Source organism: Enhydra lutris, unplaced genomic scaffold, assembly GCF_002288905.1.
Source record: "Enhydra lutris kenyoni isolate GAN:26980312 unplaced genomic scaffold, ASM228890v2 scaffoldscaffold26, whole genome shotgun sequence".
NCBI lineage: Eukaryota > Metazoa > Chordata > Mammalia > Carnivora > Mustelidae > Enhydra > Enhydra lutris.
In genome coordinates, this window is record NW_019154110.1 from 564,140 (window position 1) to 586,085 (window position 21,946).

The following is a 21,946-nucleotide window of genomic DNA, read 5'->3' on the forward strand; positions in this document are numbered from 1 at the left end:
AGAAATTACTTAAAAATAACATCTTAAAAATAACGGAAATGAGGGGCACCTGGGTGGCTCAGTGTGTTAAGCCTCTGCCTTCGGCTCAGGTCATGATCTCAGGGTCCTGGGATCGAGCCCCACATTGGGCTCTCTGCTCAGCGGGGAGCCTGCTTTTTCCCCTCTCTCTCTGCCTGCCTACTTGTGATTTCTCTCTCTCTCTGTCAAATAAATAAATAAAAAGATTAAAAAAAAAAAAAACGACATGAATAGTCATTTCACCCAAAGAAATATATACAGAGGGCAAATAAGCACATGAAAAGATCTTCAACACCATTAGCCGCCATTAGGGAAATACAAATTAAAACCATTATGAGACATTACTACACATCTATCAGAATGGCTAAAATTAAAAAATAGTAACAACACCAAATGCTGGTGAGGATGTAGAGGAAATGGATTACGCATACATTGCTGGTAGGAATGCAAAATGGAACAACCACTCTAGAAAACAGTTCAGCAGCTTTTTACAAAACTGAACATGTAATTACCATAAACCCAGCATATGCTCCTCGGCATTTACCCCAGAGAAATGAAAATTTATGCTCACCCAAAAACCTATATACAAATGTTCACAGCAGCTTTATTCATAATCCCCCCAAATTGGAAACCACCCAGATATCCCTCCAAGGGTGACCAGTTAAGCAGACCACAGTATAGTCACACCACGGAATACTACGCAGCCATGAAAAAACAATGGACCCCACCCCCTTACAGATACACAGAAGAATTTGGATGAATCTCCCTGAGTGGGAAAAAGAGCCAATATCCAAAGGTTATATAGTGTATGATCCCGTCTATGTAACAATTTTCAAATAACAAAGTGTTAGAAAGTAGAGAATACATTAGTGGTTGCCAGGGCTCAGGGACTGGAGGTAGGAAGGGATGATGGAGGCAAGAAGGAGGTGGGCATGCTTATGAAAGGGCCACATAAGGGATCCTTGTGTTGGTGGACTTCTTCTGTATTTTGACTGTGAAGCCTACACTGTAATAAAATTATATACAATGAAATACACACACACACACACACACACACACACACACACACACACATCCCTATGGTCACATGAAAGCCTGGAGAAGTCTGAATAAGATCTGAGGATTGTATCAGTGTCAATATCCTGGCTGTAATTGCGCACTACAGTTTTATAAGACATTACCTTTGGGGAAAACTGGGTAAAGGGCACACAAGAGCTTTCTGTATTATTTCTTAAAACTGCATGCCAATCTACAAACATCTAGAAGTTAAAAGTTTAATAATTTAAAAAAAGTAGAAAGCAAAGCTGAAAATGGTAGTAAGCTCTGCCCTTGTGACAGGATCCAAGCAGTGCATGGCCCTGCCTGATCAGCAGGCTCTGCCCACTGAGGCAGGATCGGCAAAGAGCAATGACTCACAAACATCCACAGATGGCAGTTCACAGCTGCAGATGACCCGGGAAACTCCAGCATGAGCAATCCCTTCAAGGAGAAAGTCTTTAATAGGTGACTCTTTAATATCTCCTTAACACCTGCTTCATCACAAAAAAGAGCAGATCCCAGGTTCTATGCCTTCAACGGGCAGCAAAATCTAGCTAGATTTCAATAACTTCACTCTTTTTCATGGTATTTCCTTTTTCGAATGACCTTCATTTCATGCAAGGGATATTGATTTTCTAATTAGAATGGTGATACAAAATTTCCTTTAAACCATGCATGTAAGGTGGGAAAAAAAGGCTTTTTAAAGAAAATGTGAGGTAGTTAATAGTACAGGTGCAATAAAAAGTGTAAGAGAGGCAAACAGGAGAAAATGTGATCTTGGATGTCATTTGTGAATGTCTGAAGTTTGGGAAACATGGCCCTCTAGCAGGGGTCAGCAAACTGTGGCCCAGGGGCCACATCCAGTCTGCTGCTTTATAAATAAAGCTTTATTGGAACACAGTCAGGACTATCCATTTGATTCTGTCTATGGCTGCTTTTGCAATACAAAGGCAGGGTTGGGTAGTTAGTTCCACAGAGACAGTACGGCTCATGAAATCTGAAATATTAATTATCCGGCCAATCACAGAAAGTGTGCTGATTCCTGCTGTATAGAGAGCATGCCACAAAGGCATCACACACAACTCTGACCCAGCGTGCTGTTTACCCCAGGTCGTGAGGCCAGAGTGTGCGAGAACAGCTGCTTCCAGGTAACACACATCTTCTCTGGAGAAAGCAATCCAGCTTATTCAGCAGGGCGTGCAGCTCTCGCTAGGACGGACACCCAGCCTGGTGCTAGCAGCGTATTTTTACACTGGCCATGAGTCTGACCATGTGCTCAGGGAGGGGGTCTTAGTCAACACTGTGTCTGACAAACAGGAGAATTAGAGGGAACTTACTTGTATCCTAAGAACGGCATAGAGCTTTCATGCAACAAATGTTCATATAACCTGCCCCATGGGTATAGGTCTGCAAAACAATAACTTTTTTAAAAGTCTTTTAAAAAAGACTTTTTTCTCCCTGTGTACCTCCACCGGGGCTCAGCAGCATCCAGTAAATAAACAACACCCAGACTCCTCCCAGAGGTGGATGGTTAATGTTTGGTAATTATAATTTTGCTAGAACACTGGGTTGTAATCATCTTATGAGATTTGCTACGGTAAATTTCACAAGCAAAACTTTAATTAGGGGGGTTATATTAGCAGACCTGTACAAAATAAATATGCAATATATAAAAATAATTAGAGCAGCTACCTGAATAATCTCCCTTCAATTATAAGATTCATCCGTGTTGGCCTCCCAGCTACTAAACTCTTCACTTAATTAGACTGTTTTTAAGCAAACACACTTCTCTTGTGGTCTAGTAACTTCAGACAAGGAAGTCCACTATCAGCTAGTCAAGAAACACACCATCACGGGGAAAAAAAAAACAAAAACCCCATAGATAATGTTGAAAGATACTATCAACTGACCTACCATAAGAGCACCGAAACTTTTATCCATTGATTCACACAGAAAAAAGTTATTGAGTGTTATTTCCATAAAACCACCATGCTAGGCTCTTGGGTGATACCAGAATAAACCTGGTGTAGAACCTTCTAGGTGAGGAAGCATGGGTGTGTTCAGCAGCCCACTTCTCAGGGTGTTAATGCATGTCCATGATAGGCAAGACGGGAAGTTTGTGGTCAAATAAGTATGGGAAACACTGTGTTCAAAAAAGCTCTGTGAGCTCTTTACCCTGGGGTTCTTAGAGCCTTTAAAATGTTCCCACACAATCGCCCCCACCTCAAGGAATTTGTTCACAGAGTACCCACCAGGCCAGCATCTCATGGAACACACTTCGAGAAACATTATCCTGACCACCTAACCTCAAAGCAGCATAGAAGTGCTATGACAGACAGAGGAGGGGGAGCAGTAGTGTACCGGGAAATTTTTTTTAACAACCAGGTTTCCAAAGAGGGAAAGCAGGAGCCCTAGTTTGCGAATTTCCTGGTGTAAATACTTCCGCCATGGCTGATTTCAAGCCACCGGCATGACATTGCGGAATGCAGAGCTGGAAAGAGATGCACGCAATGCTCCAGCAATCTAAGAAAGTCCAGGGAGAAAGAACTAATTCCCAGCTGGGAGAAGGGCAGGCAAGGAGAAAGCAGCTTGTGCTAATCCATTCCCTCTACCCAGTCTGATTATTCTTAGGACAACAGCCCATAGTTCAATATAAGCTGAGGTAGCCAAGAAGAATTAGAAGTTCCTTTATGAAAAATGACACTGCTGTTTAAAGGATGTGCAGGCCTTCTTGTGAGGAGGAGCCCACCTTGAAGATCCTGTCACCTCCAGCCTAATTCATCCTGTAACGTGACTGTTGTGCTTAGCATGTGGAAGAAGCTAGCGTAGAGCTTCTGTGCTTGAAGGGAGGCAAAGAGGGAGTCCCCAGAGAGAAACCACAGGGTATAGTGACCAGTATGGATTTGTGATGCTTACCTGCCTGGCTTTTTGATAAATAACCCCAAATTTGAACGTGTTGTTGACATCGTGCTCATCATAGGACACAATCATTTGGGAGGCCTAGAAAAATGTAGAGAGAAAGAAATCAGACTGTTTATTAACTGAGGGACAAGGGAGGAAGCAAAAGGAAGGGAAAGCACTCATTCTGGTGGAGAATGTGTCCCCATGGTGTGAGACATCCACACATGTGCGGGGAGGCACAGGGGGAAGCCAGAGGTCTCAGCTGGTTCCCAGACTGGGGCTCTCCCACGGCAGCCACACCTCTGGATCTCCACACCATTCCCATCCAGATGGGCCAGCCAAGGCCTGGGAGTCCAGCAAGATTCAAGGAACAGACTTGCCCCAGTGTTTCATCTGTGATGTAAAGAGTGAAGGGCCCCAAAATTGGTCAGCGAGGATGATGCTGGCCCTAATTACCTCTGATCAGCATACGATTTTAAGCAAGGCACTGCTCATGCCCAGACTTCAATCCCCCTTTATCCATTAAGTGAGAGGTCTCTAAGGAGGAACACACAATATGCAAAGGGAGGGTGGGGTGGGCAAGAACCCCGACCACTGGTTTGGTTTAGTTTTCTCTTGTGCCTCCGTGTTGCTGTCCAGGGCTCAGAAACACCAAACTCTGTATCTTGAATCTGCTGCTTTTACCTGCCTAGCTTTGAGTGAGCCATTTTACTTCTCTGGACCTCAGTTTTCCCATCCATTAAATGGAGATGTGTGGTTGTGAAGATTCAGTAACACCAGGCACGTAAGGTGCTGAGCAACAGAGCAGCTATCACCATCATCATCCTCATCATCTGTGTAACCCTCCAGAAAGGTCGGAGCTGAACCAGCTTGTTGGGAAGGAGGAGACTTGGGCTTTATTGGGATAGTCTCTGCAGTAAAAAGGAGGGATCTGACCACATATTACACAGGAGGGACAAACAAGACATGTCTGGTGGTTCGGCATATGCAACCCAAGGGAGGCTCTGAGCCACCCAAGGAAATGGGCGCTTCTCAGCTCCGCCGGGAACGGCACTGCTGCCCAGGCCCAGAGGGAGACCCCACACCCACATGGAACAGTCAAAGTTGCAGACCAGCTGCCCTGCCAGGGAAGAGGCATCCAGCCATGGAGAAGGCCCCACAGAACGTTCTAGACTCTATGAATTACACACACACACACACACACACACACACACACACACACACACCCCTCCCTCAGCCAGATTAACACCCCAGCCGGACTAAGTGGTCCTTCAAATACAGAAAACAAGAAAATACAGCTGCTTTTCCATTATTACCAGAGCCGGAGGCTTTCCAAGTCACAGGGAGAACTGTGCAAATGAGCACCGTCCCCAGCTTCTCTCGGCAGACAGGATTTGATGACAAAAACCTGCCAAACTTGTAGTTAAATAAGGCCTTCGTGACAGGGTTTTAATGTTTAGTTAAAACTCACTAATTCAGCTTTAATTATAAAGGGAAGGGTAGCCTGAATGAAAGAAAACGCCTATGGGGGGCAGCTTATTCTGGGGAGAGCCTCCAGACGTGCAGAGGGTGTCTGAGAGAGGGGGGCTCTGGCACATTCCCGTGCAGGTGAGGACCCTGCCGTTAGCTCAGTCACAGCACAGGGATGAATGGTGTCAAACACAACCATGAACATCCAAGCCATGTGTTCCAGGGGGGGGCCGAATTCCTCGGCCAGGACAGGGCCTCTCTTCCCCACCCAAACATTCCAGCTAGCCATCCCTCAATAACAGCAGCGGGGTGCAGGGAGCGGACTGAGCCAGCCCCAGCAAGCCTCCACGGCCACTGTGTGGGTGCGCAGGGTGAGCTTCGAAGCACCACTCACTTCCCCTTCCGGCCCTCCAGACCCTGCCGGCTCATGAAGCAGTCTGCACACCGGCTATCTTCCCATGGCCAATTTAAAGCAATTCACTGTCCATGAGTGATTTAGGTCCTGTCGTGCCGTAATTGTTCTTGAGTGGGCTTGTTGGTTTAGTTTTGTTATTATTGTTCCTCTGCCCACCCACACTCCCACAACTGGGGTCAAATTCAGGCCAGTCCGAAGGAAACTGATAACAGAACCAGCCTGTTTATTAACTAGGGCTGTGCAGGGGCTGTAAGGCCTCAGAGCTGCAGTAACACTGGCAACGGGAAGCCACGATCTGGCCTTTTCTCTCTTAGTGGGGTTCTGCCCCCTCGCTCCTCCATGATGGCAGACCAGATCTGCACTAACCCTCCAGCTATAGGTGGAATCACTCCCTACATCAGAAAGGCCTCCAGGAAGTATGACGAGAATAAGGGGGAGAGGTCACAACACTGCAACCCCTCTACCGCCCCCACAACAGATGGGGACCAATTCAGGTGGGTCTCACCCCAGGCACGGCCAAGGACAGGTTTCCAGTGGACCAGTTTGCAAAGGGGTGAGAAGGGAGAGGGAGAGACATGGAGGTTTATTGGAGACCCCACAAAACCCCACCAAGATGCACAGAACATCCCACAGAGCCACCGGTATGCAAATCCATGCCAAGCTACAGAGCCCTGGGAGAGGGGAGGAGGTGAAGGTCCTCACCTTGGGGTATAGGATAGGGTTGAATTTCAGCCCCACAGCGTCATCACAGAAAGCCTAAGCAGGAAGAGAGAAACACACAGTTCAGGGGCCATTTCCACTGAAAACATTGGGGCTGCAGGGTCAGAAGACCCGGGGCTGAATCCTGGCTCTGCTGCTCACTAACTAGTGGCCAGGAAAGCCAACTCACCTTCCTGGGGTTTCCTGATAAACTGAGGCCACACAGAAGGCATTCAGCACAATTCTGCTTGGCATTCCTGCTCCCAACATGTGGGTCCGACCATCCTTCTCACCCCACTTTGCTGACTCAGTTCTCAAGCTCCCAATATCTCAGAGCAGAGACATGGGTCCCTCCACCAGCTGATGGACAGCTCCTTACTCAATGTGGGGGTGGGGGGTGTCCTCTGTCTGGACCTACAGCCTAGCCGTCCTCCAGCCTATCTCTCCTGTGTTGTGAAGACTGTCTGGCCACCCGACCTCATCCTCCTCTCAAGTCCTACAGTACTCTGCATAGCCAACCCTTTCTTTCCATGTCTCTGGTCCCCTGGACCAGCTGTGAACTTGGGGGTGGAGGCCATGAGCAGCCTCAGCTGTGAGGATGAGATGGGGAGGTTGTAGGCAAGATGAGGACATCTGCCAATAGCCCTCCCTCACCCCAACCATGGCATCAAGGGCCAAAGAGCATAGTGGCCTTCCCCTCTCCAAGGACAGAGCCCTCTCTGGACGAGCCTGCACCCTTGCCCCAGCCCTGGGCTTAAGAAAGGAAGCCCACTTCTCACAGGGGTTGGTTGTTACCTTTGCAATCTGAGGGACGCTGGGCAACTTGTTCAATCCAGCCAAGGGGATCCTTTCATGCACTGTCTTCACTTTGGACCTGCACATGTGAATGAAGGTGAGAAAAGGGGTCTATGAGAAAGGAAGTCCATTAGGAAAAGCACTGAGGTCACACCAGACCACAAGGCACACTAGCTTTGCATCTCCCTGGGTCAGATCTGCTGCATTTCACCCAACCCGTGAGCTGGGCGCCACACTCAAGTGGTGGGAAAATGGAATCTTGTACTTATCCCGGAGGAGGGTATACTGTTATATCTCTGCAACCGAGATGTGGGATGTGTGGAGAGTCACCTTCAAGTTCACCATGATTTTGGGGTTGTTGTGGGGATGTTTTGTGTTCTCCCAAAGAACTGGGCACAACTTCTGGATAGATGTGTGTTCTCACATGCAATTAAGCTTTTATGAAAAGAAAAATCTAATACTTAAAAAATCTAGATTTAGTCAAAATATAAAAGGGATGAAAGTTGCTTTATAAAGGGATTCACCGTAAGACTCTAAATTTAGCCTGTTCCCCTGATTCCTTTAGCACATTATGAAAGTGTTGAATTTTACTGAATGCTTTTCTGCATCTGCTGAGATAGTCACATGGTTTTTAATCTGTTAACCTGGTAGATTACACTTCTGTTGAGCCATCTTTTCGTTCCATGGGTAAAACTCGCTTGCTTATGATGTATTATTTTTTCATATCCTGCTGACTTTAATTTGTTAATATTTCCTTGAGACTTTCATATCAATAGCAACACTGGCTTTTTTATTTTCCTTGTACTTCACTTGTCAGGTTTTGATATCAAGGTGTTATCCCAGCCTCATAAAATTGCTGAGGAGATTCTGAACCTTTGAATTCGTTTGTATACACCACAGGGACTTACTGTTCCTTAAAGGTTTGCTAAAACTCATCCTTGAAATCTCTGGGCTTCCTGGGGGTTTTTTTTTGGGGGGGGTGAGGAGGGGTGGGATAGCTTTGGCTATCGATTCAGTTTATTTAACGGTGAATATTTAGGTTTTCTACTCCTTATTGAGTCAATTTCGGTCATTTATGTTTTTCTATATAATTATCCAACAGTGCAGTGACATATTATGGGTTTTGGTATTCTCTTAGGACTTAACCTGTACTTATAATCACACCCCTCCCTTCAGTGTCTTAACATGATCTGTTTGCATCTTTTCTCTGTTTTCCATAATCAGACCTTGATGGGGGTGTACCTATTTTATTAATCTTCCCAAAGAGACAATTTTTGGCTTTGTCGTCTCCATTCCTTTTTATTGTTGCTTTCTACTTCACTAGCCTTGTTCTTTGTCTTTTTTATTTCCTTCCTTTGTATTTCCTTTGGGTTTTTTTTTTTTTCCTGCTGCTCTTTTTCTAACTTCTTGACCCGCATGCTTACACAGTTAACTTTCTTCTTTTTTACAAATGCATTTTAAACTATCCATCTTTCTCTCTAACTACCACTTGAACTGCATCTCACAAAATGCTGGGTGGTATTTTCACTGTCATTCAGTTCTAAATATTTTGTCAGTTCTTTCGTGATTTCCTCTTTAGTCCGTAAGTTAAAGGGTCGCCTTCTTTTTTTTTTTTTTAGCTTCCTACATGTTCTCTTCCTTCAGTAATTGTTGATTTCTCACTTAATCTTCCCAAGTTCAGAGAACATAATCTGTATGTTAATTATTTTAGATCAGTTAATGTACTACACAGACATTTTTCATGTTCCATGTGGGCTTAAAAACAATGTATTGTTTTGTTTCGTTTTCTTGAGTTCAGGAATGTATGTTACAAGATCAGATTTGTTAACTGTATTGTTCAAATCTTCTACATATTTACAATTATCTGTTTGTTCCATCATGTCTGAAAGATGTTACTAAACTCTCCTACTATAACTGAGGATTTGTCTATTACATTCCTATCTGTTTCCGCCTGTCTGAATCCAAGACCGTATTACTAAGTACAGCTTCATGACTGTTAGATCTTCGAGGTGGACTGTTCTCTATCATCATGGGGGCCGAGCCTTCTGTGGGTCCAGTAAAGGGCATTTTTCTCCACCCAGGTAAGGAACAGATTCAGAAACAAAAAAATTAAGAGCAAGGTGATTAGAAGTCAAAGTAACTCCTTCGTTCCTGATAAAAGTCACCCACTTTAGTGTACAGATGAAATGGGTCTTCTAACTAAACCCCAATATTGTCCTTCAGGTCCCAGGTGCTGCCAGGCAAGAGGCAAGCCTCCTCTGGAGGGGGTTGGCTCAGGTGGGGCCTCTAGCACAGAGGAGTGGAGGGCATAACCTGTGGGCAGCCAATTCCAAGAGGAAAAACAGAAAGGGCTACACATGTCAAGTTCTTGCTCCCTAACCCACCGATCAGAGAAGGCAGAGAGAGTCAGGGGTGTTAACACAGAAGTATTCCTTCCATATAGGAGGAAATATCAAGAGTGGGGAGAAGTTATTTCCAAGCTACAAAGGAATATACTCCCTTTACCCTTACTAATGCTTTGTTCCTGAAATTCTATTTTGTGTAATATTATTGTTGCTATACCACCTGGAAGCATTGGTTAGGATTTTCCCAGCGTATATTTTCCATTTCTTTTATTTTAAATCTTTCAACATTATTTTTCTTTAGGTATGTATCTTACAAGAAGACTAGAGCTATAAACCCTATGATCCAGTAATTGCATTACTGGGGTATTCACCCCAAAAAAATACAAAAACACTAATTCAAAGGGATGCACCCCTATGTTTATTGTAGCATTATTTACAAAAGCCAAGTTACGGAAACAGCCCAAGTGTCCACTGATAGATGAATGTATAAAGAATCTGTGCAATGGGATATTACTCAGCCATGAAAAGGATGAAATCTTGCCATTTGCAATGACATGGTTGGAGCTAGAGAGTATAATGCTAAGTGAAATAAGCCAAAGAAAGGCAAATAACACATGATTTCACTCATATGTAGAATTTAAGAAACAAAACAAATGAGCAAAGGGAAAGAAAGAGAGACAAACCAAGAAACAGACACTTAACTCCAGAGAACAAACTGATGGTGAACAGAGGGGGCGTGGGGGGGAAGAATGGGGGGAAATAGGTGATGGGGATTAAGGAGTGCACTTGTCGTGATGAGCACTGAGTAATGGAAGGAATTGTTGAGTAACTATATTATACACTTGAAACTAACATTACACAGTATATTCACAATACTGGAATTAAAACAAACTTAATTTTAAAAAAGAATGGCAAAGGTGGGAGGAAGAATATAGCTGTAAATTTAGTTCAGTTTTAGTCTGCTAGTCTGGTATATTCATATGGTAAATTAATCTATTTAAATTTATTGTGATTACTAATATGTTTGGAATTATATCTATTATTTTATGTTTTCTATTATTCTGTGCTTTCTTTCCTTTTTAAAACTCCTCCTTTCCTGCCCTCAGTTTAATTTAATAAAAAAAATTCTCCTTATCCTTCTGCTAGTTTGAGCTGCAGATTATATGTCTATAACTTCCAATACACATTTTTATACATTTTTCTAACAAACTCTAAACTTACCTTGCTGTGTCTCTTCTGAGGAGGGAAGAGGAAATAGTAACTCAGTGAACTCTTCCCTCCCTATGGTCCTTCCTACTTCTGTCCTTCCAATCGTCCTTCCCACTTCCTAGTGAACTCTTCCCTCCCTATCATCCTTCCTACCTCCAGCAACCCTCAGTTTGTTTCCTATGATTAAAAGTCTCATGGGGGGCGCCTGGGTGGCTCAGTCGTTAAGCGTCTGCCTTTGGCTCAGGTCATGATCCCAGGGTCCTGGGATCGAGCCCCACATTGGGCTCCCTGCTTGGCAGGAAGTCTGCTTCTCCCTCTCCCACTCCTTCTGCTTGTGTTCCCTCTGTCGCTGTGTCTGTTTCTGTCAAATAAATAAATAAAATCATTTTTTTAAAGTCTCTTATGGTTTGTCTCCCGCTCTGATTCTGTCTTATTTTTTTTCCTCTCTTCCCCTATGATCCTGTTTTGTTTCTTAAATTCCACATATGAGATCATATGATAATTGTCTTATTTTGATGACATTTCACTTAGCTCTAGTTCCATCCACGTCGTTGCAAGTCAAGCCTCTTTTTAAACACACAAAAACTAATTCTTTTTCCCTCCTCAGTAATTAAATTTATCAACACAGTTGACCTATTTCTTGCCACTTTATTTTTTTTAAGATTTCTTTATTTAGAGAGAGAGAAAGAGTATGCGCACACATGAGCGAAAGGAGCAGAGGGAGAAAGAATCCTAAGCAGAGGAGTCTTCCTCACTGATCACAGAGCCTGACATGGGACTCAAGTCCATGACTCTGACCTGAGCCAAAACCAAGAGTCATACACTTAGCCAACTGCGCCACCCAGGCACCCTTGCCACTTTTTAACATCTTTTCATCTGGTTTCTCTTTTCTTCTGGCTGAAGTACATCTTTTAGTAATTCTTTCAGGGGTAGCCTGAAATTCTCTTGTCTGAAAACAGTTTGACTTTGTGTTTGCAGAGAGCTTCTCTGGGTATAGAATTTTAGGTTAAAGGATTCTTTCTGTTCTTCTTTCCTTTCTTTCTTTCCTCCAACATTTTAAAGACACTGTCCTATTGTCCCATGGCTGATAAGAAGCCTGCTCTCAGCCAGGTTGTCATCACTTCATAGAGGAGTATCTTTATTCTTAGGAAGCTTTAAAAATGTTCTCTTTCCCTTAGACGTTCTAATGCTTCACTTCAATGTGTCCAGTAGTACTTCTTTGTTTTAAAATCATGCTCAGCACCACAGTGTGGTGCTTTCTTCCATTCTGAAATATTCCCAGCCATTATTTCTTTTCTTTTTTTTTAAGATTTTATTTATTTGATAGAGAGAGAAAGAGAGAGATCACAAGTAGGCAGAGAGGCAGGCAGAGAGAGAGGGGGAAGCAGACTCTCTGTTGAGCAGAGAGTATGATGCGGGGCTCCATCCCAGGACCCTGAGATCATGATCTGAGCCGAAGGCAGAGGCTTAACCCACTGAGCCACCCAGGTGCCCCACCAGCCATTATTTCTTTAGATATCTCTTCCCCACTGATTTTCTCCTCTTCCCTCTGAGACTCTACAACAAAAGCTATCAGTCTATTATCCACACATCTTCTTTCTTTTTCACGTATTTCGTCACTTTATCTGCACTGTACTCTGACTGAATTCTTTGAGACTATGTTCCAATGCACGGATTCACGCCTTAATTCCAAACCAATTATATGAGACTAGATTTTATCCCATGTATTGAGGTTTTCAATTTCAACTGTTTTATTTCCCATAATTCCAACTGTTTTCATTTTGTACCCATGTGTATCCATTCTTGATTCATCCATTCATTCAATGTATCATAATTTATTATCCCTTTTACAGATGCTATTATCTTCTTCAGATATTAAGTATATTTAAGTCATTTGAAAGTATACCATTATGTGCATTTCATTAGCAGTAAAACCAGTTCATTTGTTGATATTTTCAGCTTTTTTTTTTTTTAAGATTGTTTATTCATTTTAGAGTGAGCGCATGTGAGAGCACCAGCAGAGGGAGAGAGAAGCCCAGGATCCTGGGATCACGACTGAACGAAAGGCAGACACAACCAACTGAGCTACCTGGGTACCCCTTAGCTGTCTTTCTTAATGTCAATTTTCCCTGGGTGTTTTGGAGGTTTCCATCCATTTTTCTCTATCTTCAGTGCAAGGCACTCTGATCCACTTCCCATCAGAACTGGTTGCAAACACCTTATGCAACCTGGTGGCCTGTCTAATCACATAACAGCTGACCCTTCACAGCAGCCTGTCACTTCCTGCTTCCTGCTTCTGGCCTTGCCTTCCCTCCAAGACATTCCCCTTACTCTAGCCAGTGATCATTCTACAGTACAAATCATATCATGACATTCCTCTTTCAGGAGCTCTCCTCTGGCTCATAAAAGAAAATCTAAGTTCCTAGACATGGTCCAGATAGGATTTCGTTTTTCCTTGCCTCTCCAGCATGACCTCTCAACCTTATGTACACTCACACAGACACACACACAGACACACACTCCACATTCAAGCTCTTATAAACTTCTTTCTGTTCTCCCATACCATCTATCTTTGGATCACCATCACTAGACTAAAATAATCCATGTCCATAAGAAGACGATAAGTGAGAATGAGAACAGGAGTAAGAATACCTAATCCATATTGAATGTTTTCTGTAGCCAAGTAACAAGAGATGAGCTAATTCCTTACATTAGCTCCATCCCTGGACAAAGTCTGGCATGTATTAAGCCCTGATTGAACAAGACTTTATCTTCTATGAATAGATAATAGCCCTTTTTGTTACACTGATTGCTTTTTTTGCCTCAAATTTACTTTTTCATATTAATACCACCAACTGTGCTACCTTTTTATATTTGTGATAACTTTTTCTCAACACTTTTCTTTGTTGAGTTACTTTCTTTAGTAAACTGAGTTACTTTCTTCAATAAAATACAGATACATTGATTGATTGATTAGTGGGGTGGGGGGAGGATGAAGGGATGACTCAAACTGAGAATCTTTGCTATTTAATAGTGGAATTTCCCTCATTTATATTTATTATACGTCACATGTACTCAGACTTCCATTTTATTTATTTACGGTTCTTTATTTCCTATCTTTTTTATACATTAATGTTTTCTTTATCTTCCTTTATTTTGGAAGGTTTTCATTCTACCAGTGATTTTATATCCACAGAATACTACATTTTCATCAAAATATGTTCAGCTTTTAGTTCTCTTTCACTGATTTTGTCTGATACTAGGTGAGTCATTTTGATCTGCAGAGTTAAATCTTCAATCAGCTTAAGAACATCAATTATCCACATGTTAATTCCTGCTCACTGTCCTCCCTATTCATTACAATTTTGCTCATCATTTTAGAGTTGTGTTTTCCTCTGAATTATGTGAAAGCCTCTCAAACTTGCTCTCAATATTACTAACTGGGTTTTCCAAAACTAGACTCTGCTCTTTAGTGCTTCTAAAACCATTTAAAATTCTTTTGACCGCTTTCAGTTTTCTTATATTCTTTCCTTAATTTAACCAGCAATTTTTCATCTCATTCTGCTGTCCTATTTTATCTTTTGTCTTTTCTTTCATACAGTTTGGTTTTTTTTTCTGGAAGTTTGCTGAAAATACAAAGTTAATAGACATCTAAATTTTACTTGGCTTTCTGTAGTAAATCCTTCCTAAAATTTGGTCATTTCCCTACCTTCTAAATACTAGGTTATGCTTTTTTCGATGCAGAATCTTTTCTTTCAGTAACCCATGAGGGTTTTTTTCCCTACTTCTTCTTTATATCCAAGCTTGAAAAAGAAGAAATCTTTGTTGATGATTGAATGTTATTCATTTCCAGTAGTGGATAAACTCCTCTTGGCTACTCTCATAGCACACACAGAGGCTGTCAGAATACTCCTCTCGGATTTTAAGCTGGAGAGCTGGTTCTCTTAAAACACCAGTTAAATAATCTAGAAGCCTACAGGGAATGAGGAAGATGCCAGGACAAGAGTCGCTGCCAGCGAGGGAGTTTCGCCTCTGTATAATTTCTTCTTTGTGTCTGCTAAAGCTTCTAAAGCTGTAGGGCCAATTTTTTTTTTGTCTGGTTTTCAATCTGGCCTGGCCATCACCCCAAGTACATGATATGATTGTCCAACTTCCTAGCTGGTATATGGCTTCTCCCTGCCACCCTACTCATTGGTTTTCTATTTCGGAAAGCCACACTTAAGCTTGCCCTTGGGCTCTCCAGGGGATCGATTTTAAATGCTGGTGACCCAAAACAAAAAAGTGGTTCCATGTGGAAAGAGTCTTGACTCTCCCAGAATCTCCAATTTCATATATTCCCATGCTACATTGCTATCTAAGGAAGGTGAGCTGGATTTTAACTCTCAATGTTGTCCACATTATAGTCCTAACTGCCCCGTAAATTATTTCTTAAAATATTCAAAGTGTGTGTTGTGTTCCTGACATCTTTCTCTAATTTTCAGTTCTGAAGCAGCATTTCAGATAGGATATAATATTAGAAAAAAGGAGTTAGATCCTTGTGTTCAATTGTCATCTTACTCAGAAATCTGATTTTTACTAAGAAAAGAAATAATTTTCCTTACAGAGATTCACCTAGCTCGAAATCCTATTTGGAGATGGGGATCCACATATCACTCCCTCAAAAAAATTTGCTCTAACAATTTAGTTACTACCTTCTCCTTGCCTTGCAAATATGATTTTGCTAGCCAAGTAAACCTCAGTAAAGAAAATTGTTTCCTTTCTTAATAAAAAACCAAGATTGGACGGGTGCTGGCAACATCCTTGTACCCCGCCCTCCCCCACACACACACCTCCCCCACAGCACAGATATGTGTCCCTGCTCCCTCCTGTATTTTATCTCAAAATCTGGGCAGAAAAAAAATGTTATTCTTTTTTCTAAACACCATCAAGGACTTCCAATTAGATTCAACAACTATAGACTGGGAGCTTAACAGGTTCATAGCACTTCGCTGAGCACTAACACGTGGCCTCCCAGGCTTTTCCACCAGCCCCCAGGGACAGAGATAAATAAGATACAGCCTCTCTGTGTTCCCACAGCATCCTGTGCCTATCGCTAAAATAATACCTGTGACACATACTAAAATCCTCTGTTTTTTCTCTCCCATTAGACCAGAAGCCTTTAGAAAACAGATCTCCACTCAGTCATCATTGCATCCCCAGCCCTCATGATGCTTCCTGGTGCAAAGGAGGTTTTACAAAACATGTTAGTGGAACAAAACGGACACCAGGTCTCACTCCTGCCCTTGAACCAAGAGAGGTACCCCGGCTTAGCTATAAAACGGTGCTCCCGTTGGGAACACTTTTCCATCCCGAGGAGCCCAGCACACACAGAGAAGCTTCGGGATGTATCTTCATGATGGGACGCGCATCACGGTCAGTGTTCTGGCAAACCCTCTCCCAGGATGACTTGGAATGAGCCAGCTCAAGTTTCTCTTCCCAACTCCTTCAGAGCCATGGTCCCCACAAGACAGAAAGGCAGGTGGGGGTTGGTCTAGGTGACCTTGAGACTAGGATACCCCTCTGACTCCCACAGTCCACTGGCTGACAGAAACACCTGGTCTCTTGGCCTGGCAGCCAGAACGGAGCCCCAGGACTCCAGTCAGTCGGCTCCCCGCCAGCACACCCAGACCAGACTGGTCAGACGGGTATTTCTGGGTCCCTGCCACTAGAGGCGTGGCCTCCAAAGGCACAGCAGCCCCACCTGAGAATGACCCGAAGGTACTCGATGCCCTCCGCCTCCTCACACTTGATGGACAGGAGCAAGTTCCCCAAACTGCTGCCAGTACAGTAAAAGTTTAGGTGATCCTAGAAACAGAAATCAGGTATTAGTAGGCAGGAGGGGACCTTCCAGACATGGCCCCCCAAATCCCCTCCTTCCCCAGGAGCAAGAAGCCCCACAGCAGTGAGGAGGAAAGACAAGGATGCTTCTGCTATGGCTACTGCTGAGGAGGAGGAAGAGGAGGGGAGGAGGACAAGGAGGAAGGAGCAAGATCACAGGAATAGATTCCAACAGTCGTTGGGGTGCGCCAGGCAATGGACTAAGGACTTAAGGCACACTGACTCCTTTAATCTTAACCACAACTTTATGGGGGAGATAACATCATCATCCCCATTTCACAGAGAAGTAAGCGAGTTAAGTAACTGCCCAGGGTCACACAACCAGGAAGGGACAGATCCAGCACTCAAGTCCACCTTGAATGCTGATGCTCAAACTCTTCTCCAAGGACCCCACACATCCACCTCCTTGTTCCCAGGGGGTAGCCCTCACTGATTCAGACCATTTGCAGGAATAAAGCTAAGAGGCCCCCGGCTCCTCCACCCATGAGGAGCTAGGAGGTCCTCTGGACAGCGGGTCTCTCTAAGGCTCAGGGAGCCTACCGCAGACCTGCCATATCAGCGTGGGGCCCTGGAGACTGAATTGGACCATGCAGATGAGACTCTGCAAAACTGCCTCAGGCTAGAGACTTCCGGAACCTGCTCTCGAGAACCAGGCAAGTCTGAAGAGCAGAATGTATTTAGAGAAATGCGACTGTCACTTATAAGCAATCAGAGGCTCACACTGCATCATCCAGAACAAGTGCCCTGGGGACTGTTGGAGTGAGGACAGGCGAGACTGGACGACTTAGATGGAGACAAAGACTTCCAAGGTGTAAGAACACATTTTCTCCTTCACCCTCCTTCTCCCCCCAACACCACCCATCCCATCACCTCCGAGAACATCTGCTGGGAGCAGTGCCTCCAAGGACCCATCTCTCTGAGCCCTCCTGACTTCTGCACACCCGTCCCCCAACCCAGGAGTAGCACTAATCAGACTTTCCCAGGATAGCAGGACAGCGGCAGGGCCTAGGGAGGGGGAAGGCCACGGAAGGAGGAGAGACAGAGACAGGGATGCTGGAGGAGGCCGGGCCAGGAGGGTTTCCCTCCCCGCCCTCAGCTGCTTTGGTGTGGGGCCCTCAGCCTCACCTTCCCCAGGAAGTGCCTGCGGTAGGCCCTGGCTTCACCCTTGCACTCGAGCTTATAGCCAAATGTGCTGGGGCTGAGACTGTCCTCTTCCTCCTCCTCACAGATGCTGCTGCCAAGGGAGGTCGGCGTCCCCACGTTCTCTGGGTCCTCGATCCAATAGCCCCCAAACTGGGGCAGGACAATCAAGGGGTACGGGCCTCCCTTCTCCACAACCTGGGGCAAGAGAGAAGGTCTTACTCTGAGGCCTGCCCTGGCTTTACAGGGGGAAGGGACAGGAAGGTTGCAGGTGGTATATACCCCCCACCTTTGAACTGCTCCAAGGTGAAGACCCCTGTATTTGAGGCCAGATACAGTAACACAAACCCCAAATTTAAGCCCAACAACATCTGCCAGCTTCACCGACGCTGGACCAGAGTTACAAGGCTTCGAGAAGCACCCCATCTGAATACAACAAAACTGAGGCCACAGAGCTACAGTCTCAGGCCTGAGGTCCTCTCCCACATCGTGTGGAACAGGGACCATCAGCACCACCAGCACGCCCAGCCCAACCCCAGAGATGAGACCCAGGGCAGGCTACGGTGGGGCCAGGGGGCTCCTACCTCATCAATGCTGGGGTACGGGATGTAGTCATCCTGCAAGACAAATCAGACAAGGCTGCCGTTAGCCCCAGCAGCGCCTGTGAAGTTTGAAGGTTACTTCCATTCCCCTCTCCCAGGCTGGGGGGTTGAGGGTGTCTGGAAGGCTACACCAGAGCTTTGAGAGCATCAAAGAGAATAACACCAGATCAAGAACAGCAGAGAGGCTCTGGGACCTGGCCTCCCTTGATGCTTCCCCAGACTGACAGACCCAGAGCGCAAACCTGCCTAGCTAGAGACTCGTCATAAAGCCTATGAATTTCACACCTTTCCTGACATCAGCTTCACCCCTTAGGAAGCTTTAACAGGAAGATGACCCCTGATCCCTTCAGGCAAGGGAGCTGACCTCTAAGTGATGAGCTGCCCAGCCCCCAACCCCAGGCCTCGGGATAGGAAACTGAAGCTGAGAGCTGCTGGAGCCCAAAGCCTGATGCCCTGAAATGCCATGTGCAGTTCGTTTGCAGAAGCAGGTACAGAAGGGCTGGGCTGAGCCATAGGCCTTAGGTCTCAGCCTCACCCCAGGCCACTCTAAGGCTGCCCTGAAGGCATCAAGCCAGAGCCTTCCTACTGCCCACTGTGCACCCGTGGACACGGGCACACCCACTTAAGGAGCTCTTGGTGAAAGGCAGATGGCAGCCTACAGACCCCAGCATGCCAACCGTCCCTATGCCGGGCCCACCAGGCTCCCTCCCACCTCATCCACACAGCCCACCTTATTCTTCTGGGGGCCCGGCTTCTGCTCTTCAAGCTTGATCCCCTGTGGAGACAAGGAAAAGAGGATCCATGGGAAAGAAAATGTCATAAAACAGGGGCCAAATGGAGGGTTCCCTTGGGATTCTCAAGCACCTGCCTTGATAGGGTTGGTAATAACAGTGACAGTGGATATGTGCCAGGTGCTTACACGTCACATGCCTTGTCATATTCAGTCCTCACGGCAGCTCCAAGTAAGGCAGGAGGAGAGGCAGGGAAGAGCCCAGACTTAAGCGAGATCACCAGGGTTCAAGTCCCAATACTGCCACTTACAACCCTGGGCAAGTCCCAAACCTCTGTGGCTCAGTGTTCCCATCTGCAAAATGGGAATGGTAATAGCAGCTACTGCTGGAGTCAAGGTTAAACGCTGAGGATGCGTTCAGCCCTTGAAAGAGTGACTGGTTTTACTTTGGTCATTATCACCAGGCAGAAGTATCATCCTGCCACTGAAATCTCTCTCTGCCAGGCCCTTAGAACTAGGAGGTGAGGGGCAAGGATGGGAACCCATGTCTGAATGGTGTTGAAGCCAGCACTCTGGACCCAGTGCCTCCACAGCAGCTCTCTCTCACTGGGGTGAAAACCCACAGGTGACAGGCAGGGGGGTCTGGGGCTCATTCGCTTCTGGGAAGCAGTGCCTTGGCCAGCGTTCCTATGGTCAAGGTCTGACTTAACTGGGTTTTTTTTCAAGAGGGGAGCACATGAGTAGATTAAATAAGTGAGTACATTAAGTAAGACTGGATAAATTAAATAAGGCTATAAAGTGGTGGGACAACTAGGAGAGAAAACCACCCTAATCATAACATGGGGATTTTAAGCTTCCTCAGCAACTTCCCACTGTTGTCTCCTATGAAGCCCTTGGCACCTTTATACCAAAGGGAAACTGAGGCACAGGGAGCAGACTGCTTCTCAGGTTTCACAGCTAGTGAGTGGCAGGGCCTGGATTTGAAGCCAGGCATCCGTCCAAGTGCACTATCCTATCCCACAGGCCCTTGAGCCCAGGGCTCCTGCTCACTGGCTGGATTTAGACTTCAGTGTCTCCGGACTTCTCCAGGCTGAGTCACTCTGCAGCATTGCTCAGGAGGGTGTGGGAGGACCCCTCCCACTGGACAGGTGCTCCTCTCCCCACATGGGGAGATAACCACCTGGGTGGCCCAGCAGATCCTGTCCAGGGAAGCAAACTGGGCAGATGGGGAAGGGGGTGATGTCAGGAGTTTGTTTTGTTTGTCCTGCATTAGTCACCCATACCTGGGAACAGCCCCTGGGCAGGAAAGCAAACCTCCTCCCTTCCCCTTCCCTCCCCGACAACAGAGCCACGCCCAGCTCTGGGTCCTCTCCCCTCCGTGGGTCTGCCTTTGCAATCAGCATTGTCATCATCCCCCTTTTTCCCTACCATGAAGAAACTGAGGACCAGAGAGCTAAAGCCACTTGACCAAGGACACTCAGCTAGACAGTGTCGGGGTTAAAACTTGGAACCCAGGACCAAATGGACCTAAAGCTTGTCTACTTAGTCCACATTGCTTCATAGAGATTGTGCCCTCTTCCAATTCCTCCACTCTCAGATAGGGGGTCAGGAGCCCCAGATCTGAGTTTCAGCTCACCATGACTCACAGCACTTGATGGCTCTGAGACTCAGTGTCCACAGCCACAGCCTGGGAAGCGGTGGCACCCACACCCAAGCACGGGATCTGGCCACACCATGCCACCTGCTTCACTCCCAGTATTTCCCCATAGGTGAGGTTTTGTCCATCAGAGGAGCTGGAACTGTGGGCCTCTTGGAGGCCAGGGAAGTTTTTCAGTCCCTGGCCGTCTCAACAGAGATGGAATGCGCAGACCGTTGGAGGTCCGCTACTACAAACATACAGAGGGAGCCTAGACGCCAGACCCTCGCCCTCAAGAGGGTCGCAATCTGGTTGAGAAGTCAAGCCCAGCAGTGTAGTAACAGAAGCAATGGAGGCCGGTTAAGTGAGGCTGAATTATGTGCTCAAACAGAGAGCTCTTTGTGGGGGGGCTGGGGTCTCCAGATGGGGGTGAGGGACTGGCGGGTTGTGGGAACAAATGAAGAGAAGGCCAGGGAAGCCAAAAATCCCCTGCCAGCTTCCCCGAAAGCTGGGATTTCGAGGGCTCAGGGTGAAAATCCCCACTTTACTCCAGGCAGCTGAGCACGTAATTACACGCCAGCTCCCACCACTTGCTGTCAGAGCGCATGCCAATCCTCTTTCCATAACCTGACCAAGGTCCCTAAATGTCTATAAAGTTAGTGTGCAGTCCACACACTGCTGGGCCCAGAGGAGGCTCTTAGTCACTTGTTCGTGACAATGGCACAACCGTTAGCAGCAGGATTCTTCCCTCCAGTGGTTTCTGAACTTCCCCAGGGCTAGGGAGACCTGGCTTCCCTGTGCGCACCTCAGGAGCTCCCCCTGCACCTCAGGACCCTATCTGCTTCTCCTCTTGCGCCTCCAGACCATTGCCACAGAGCCTTCCTTCCTTGAGCTGGTACCATCTACTTAGGGCAAAGAGCTTCATAACGGCTAAGACTTCTGGCTCGGAAACTGCTTGCTACCCACGAGCGCTTGAGTGATTTAAGCAAGACCTCTGTGCCTCAGTTTTCTTACCTGTGAAAAGGGGACATTGGGGATAATAGAGCTGCTTCCTATGGGTTTCACCAGGAA

General features: G+C 45.8%; 1 protein-coding gene across 1 annotated transcript in view; it reads right to left on the reverse strand.

The window, feature by feature from the left end:
- LOC111151526 (RAP1 GTPase activating protein 2) overlaps positions 1-21,946 on the reverse strand; it is a 182,050-nt gene that overhangs the window by 30,400 nt on the left and 129,704 nt on the right. Inside the window, exons 5-11 of the mRNA XM_022509576.1 lie at positions 19,240-19,284; positions 18,492-18,524; positions 17,893-18,105; positions 16,631-16,734; positions 7,337-7,415; positions 6,545-6,598; positions 3,973-4,056 (exon numbers count right to left, since the gene is read on the reverse strand). Of these exons, the coding sequence (XP_022365284.1) occupies positions 3,973-4,056; positions 6,545-6,598; positions 7,337-7,415; positions 16,631-16,734; positions 17,893-18,105; positions 18,492-18,524; positions 19,240-19,284 (612 nt within the window). The remainder of the gene's footprint in view (positions 1-3,972; positions 4,057-6,544; positions 6,599-7,336; positions 7,416-16,630; positions 16,735-17,892; positions 18,106-18,491; positions 18,525-19,239; positions 19,285-21,946) is intronic.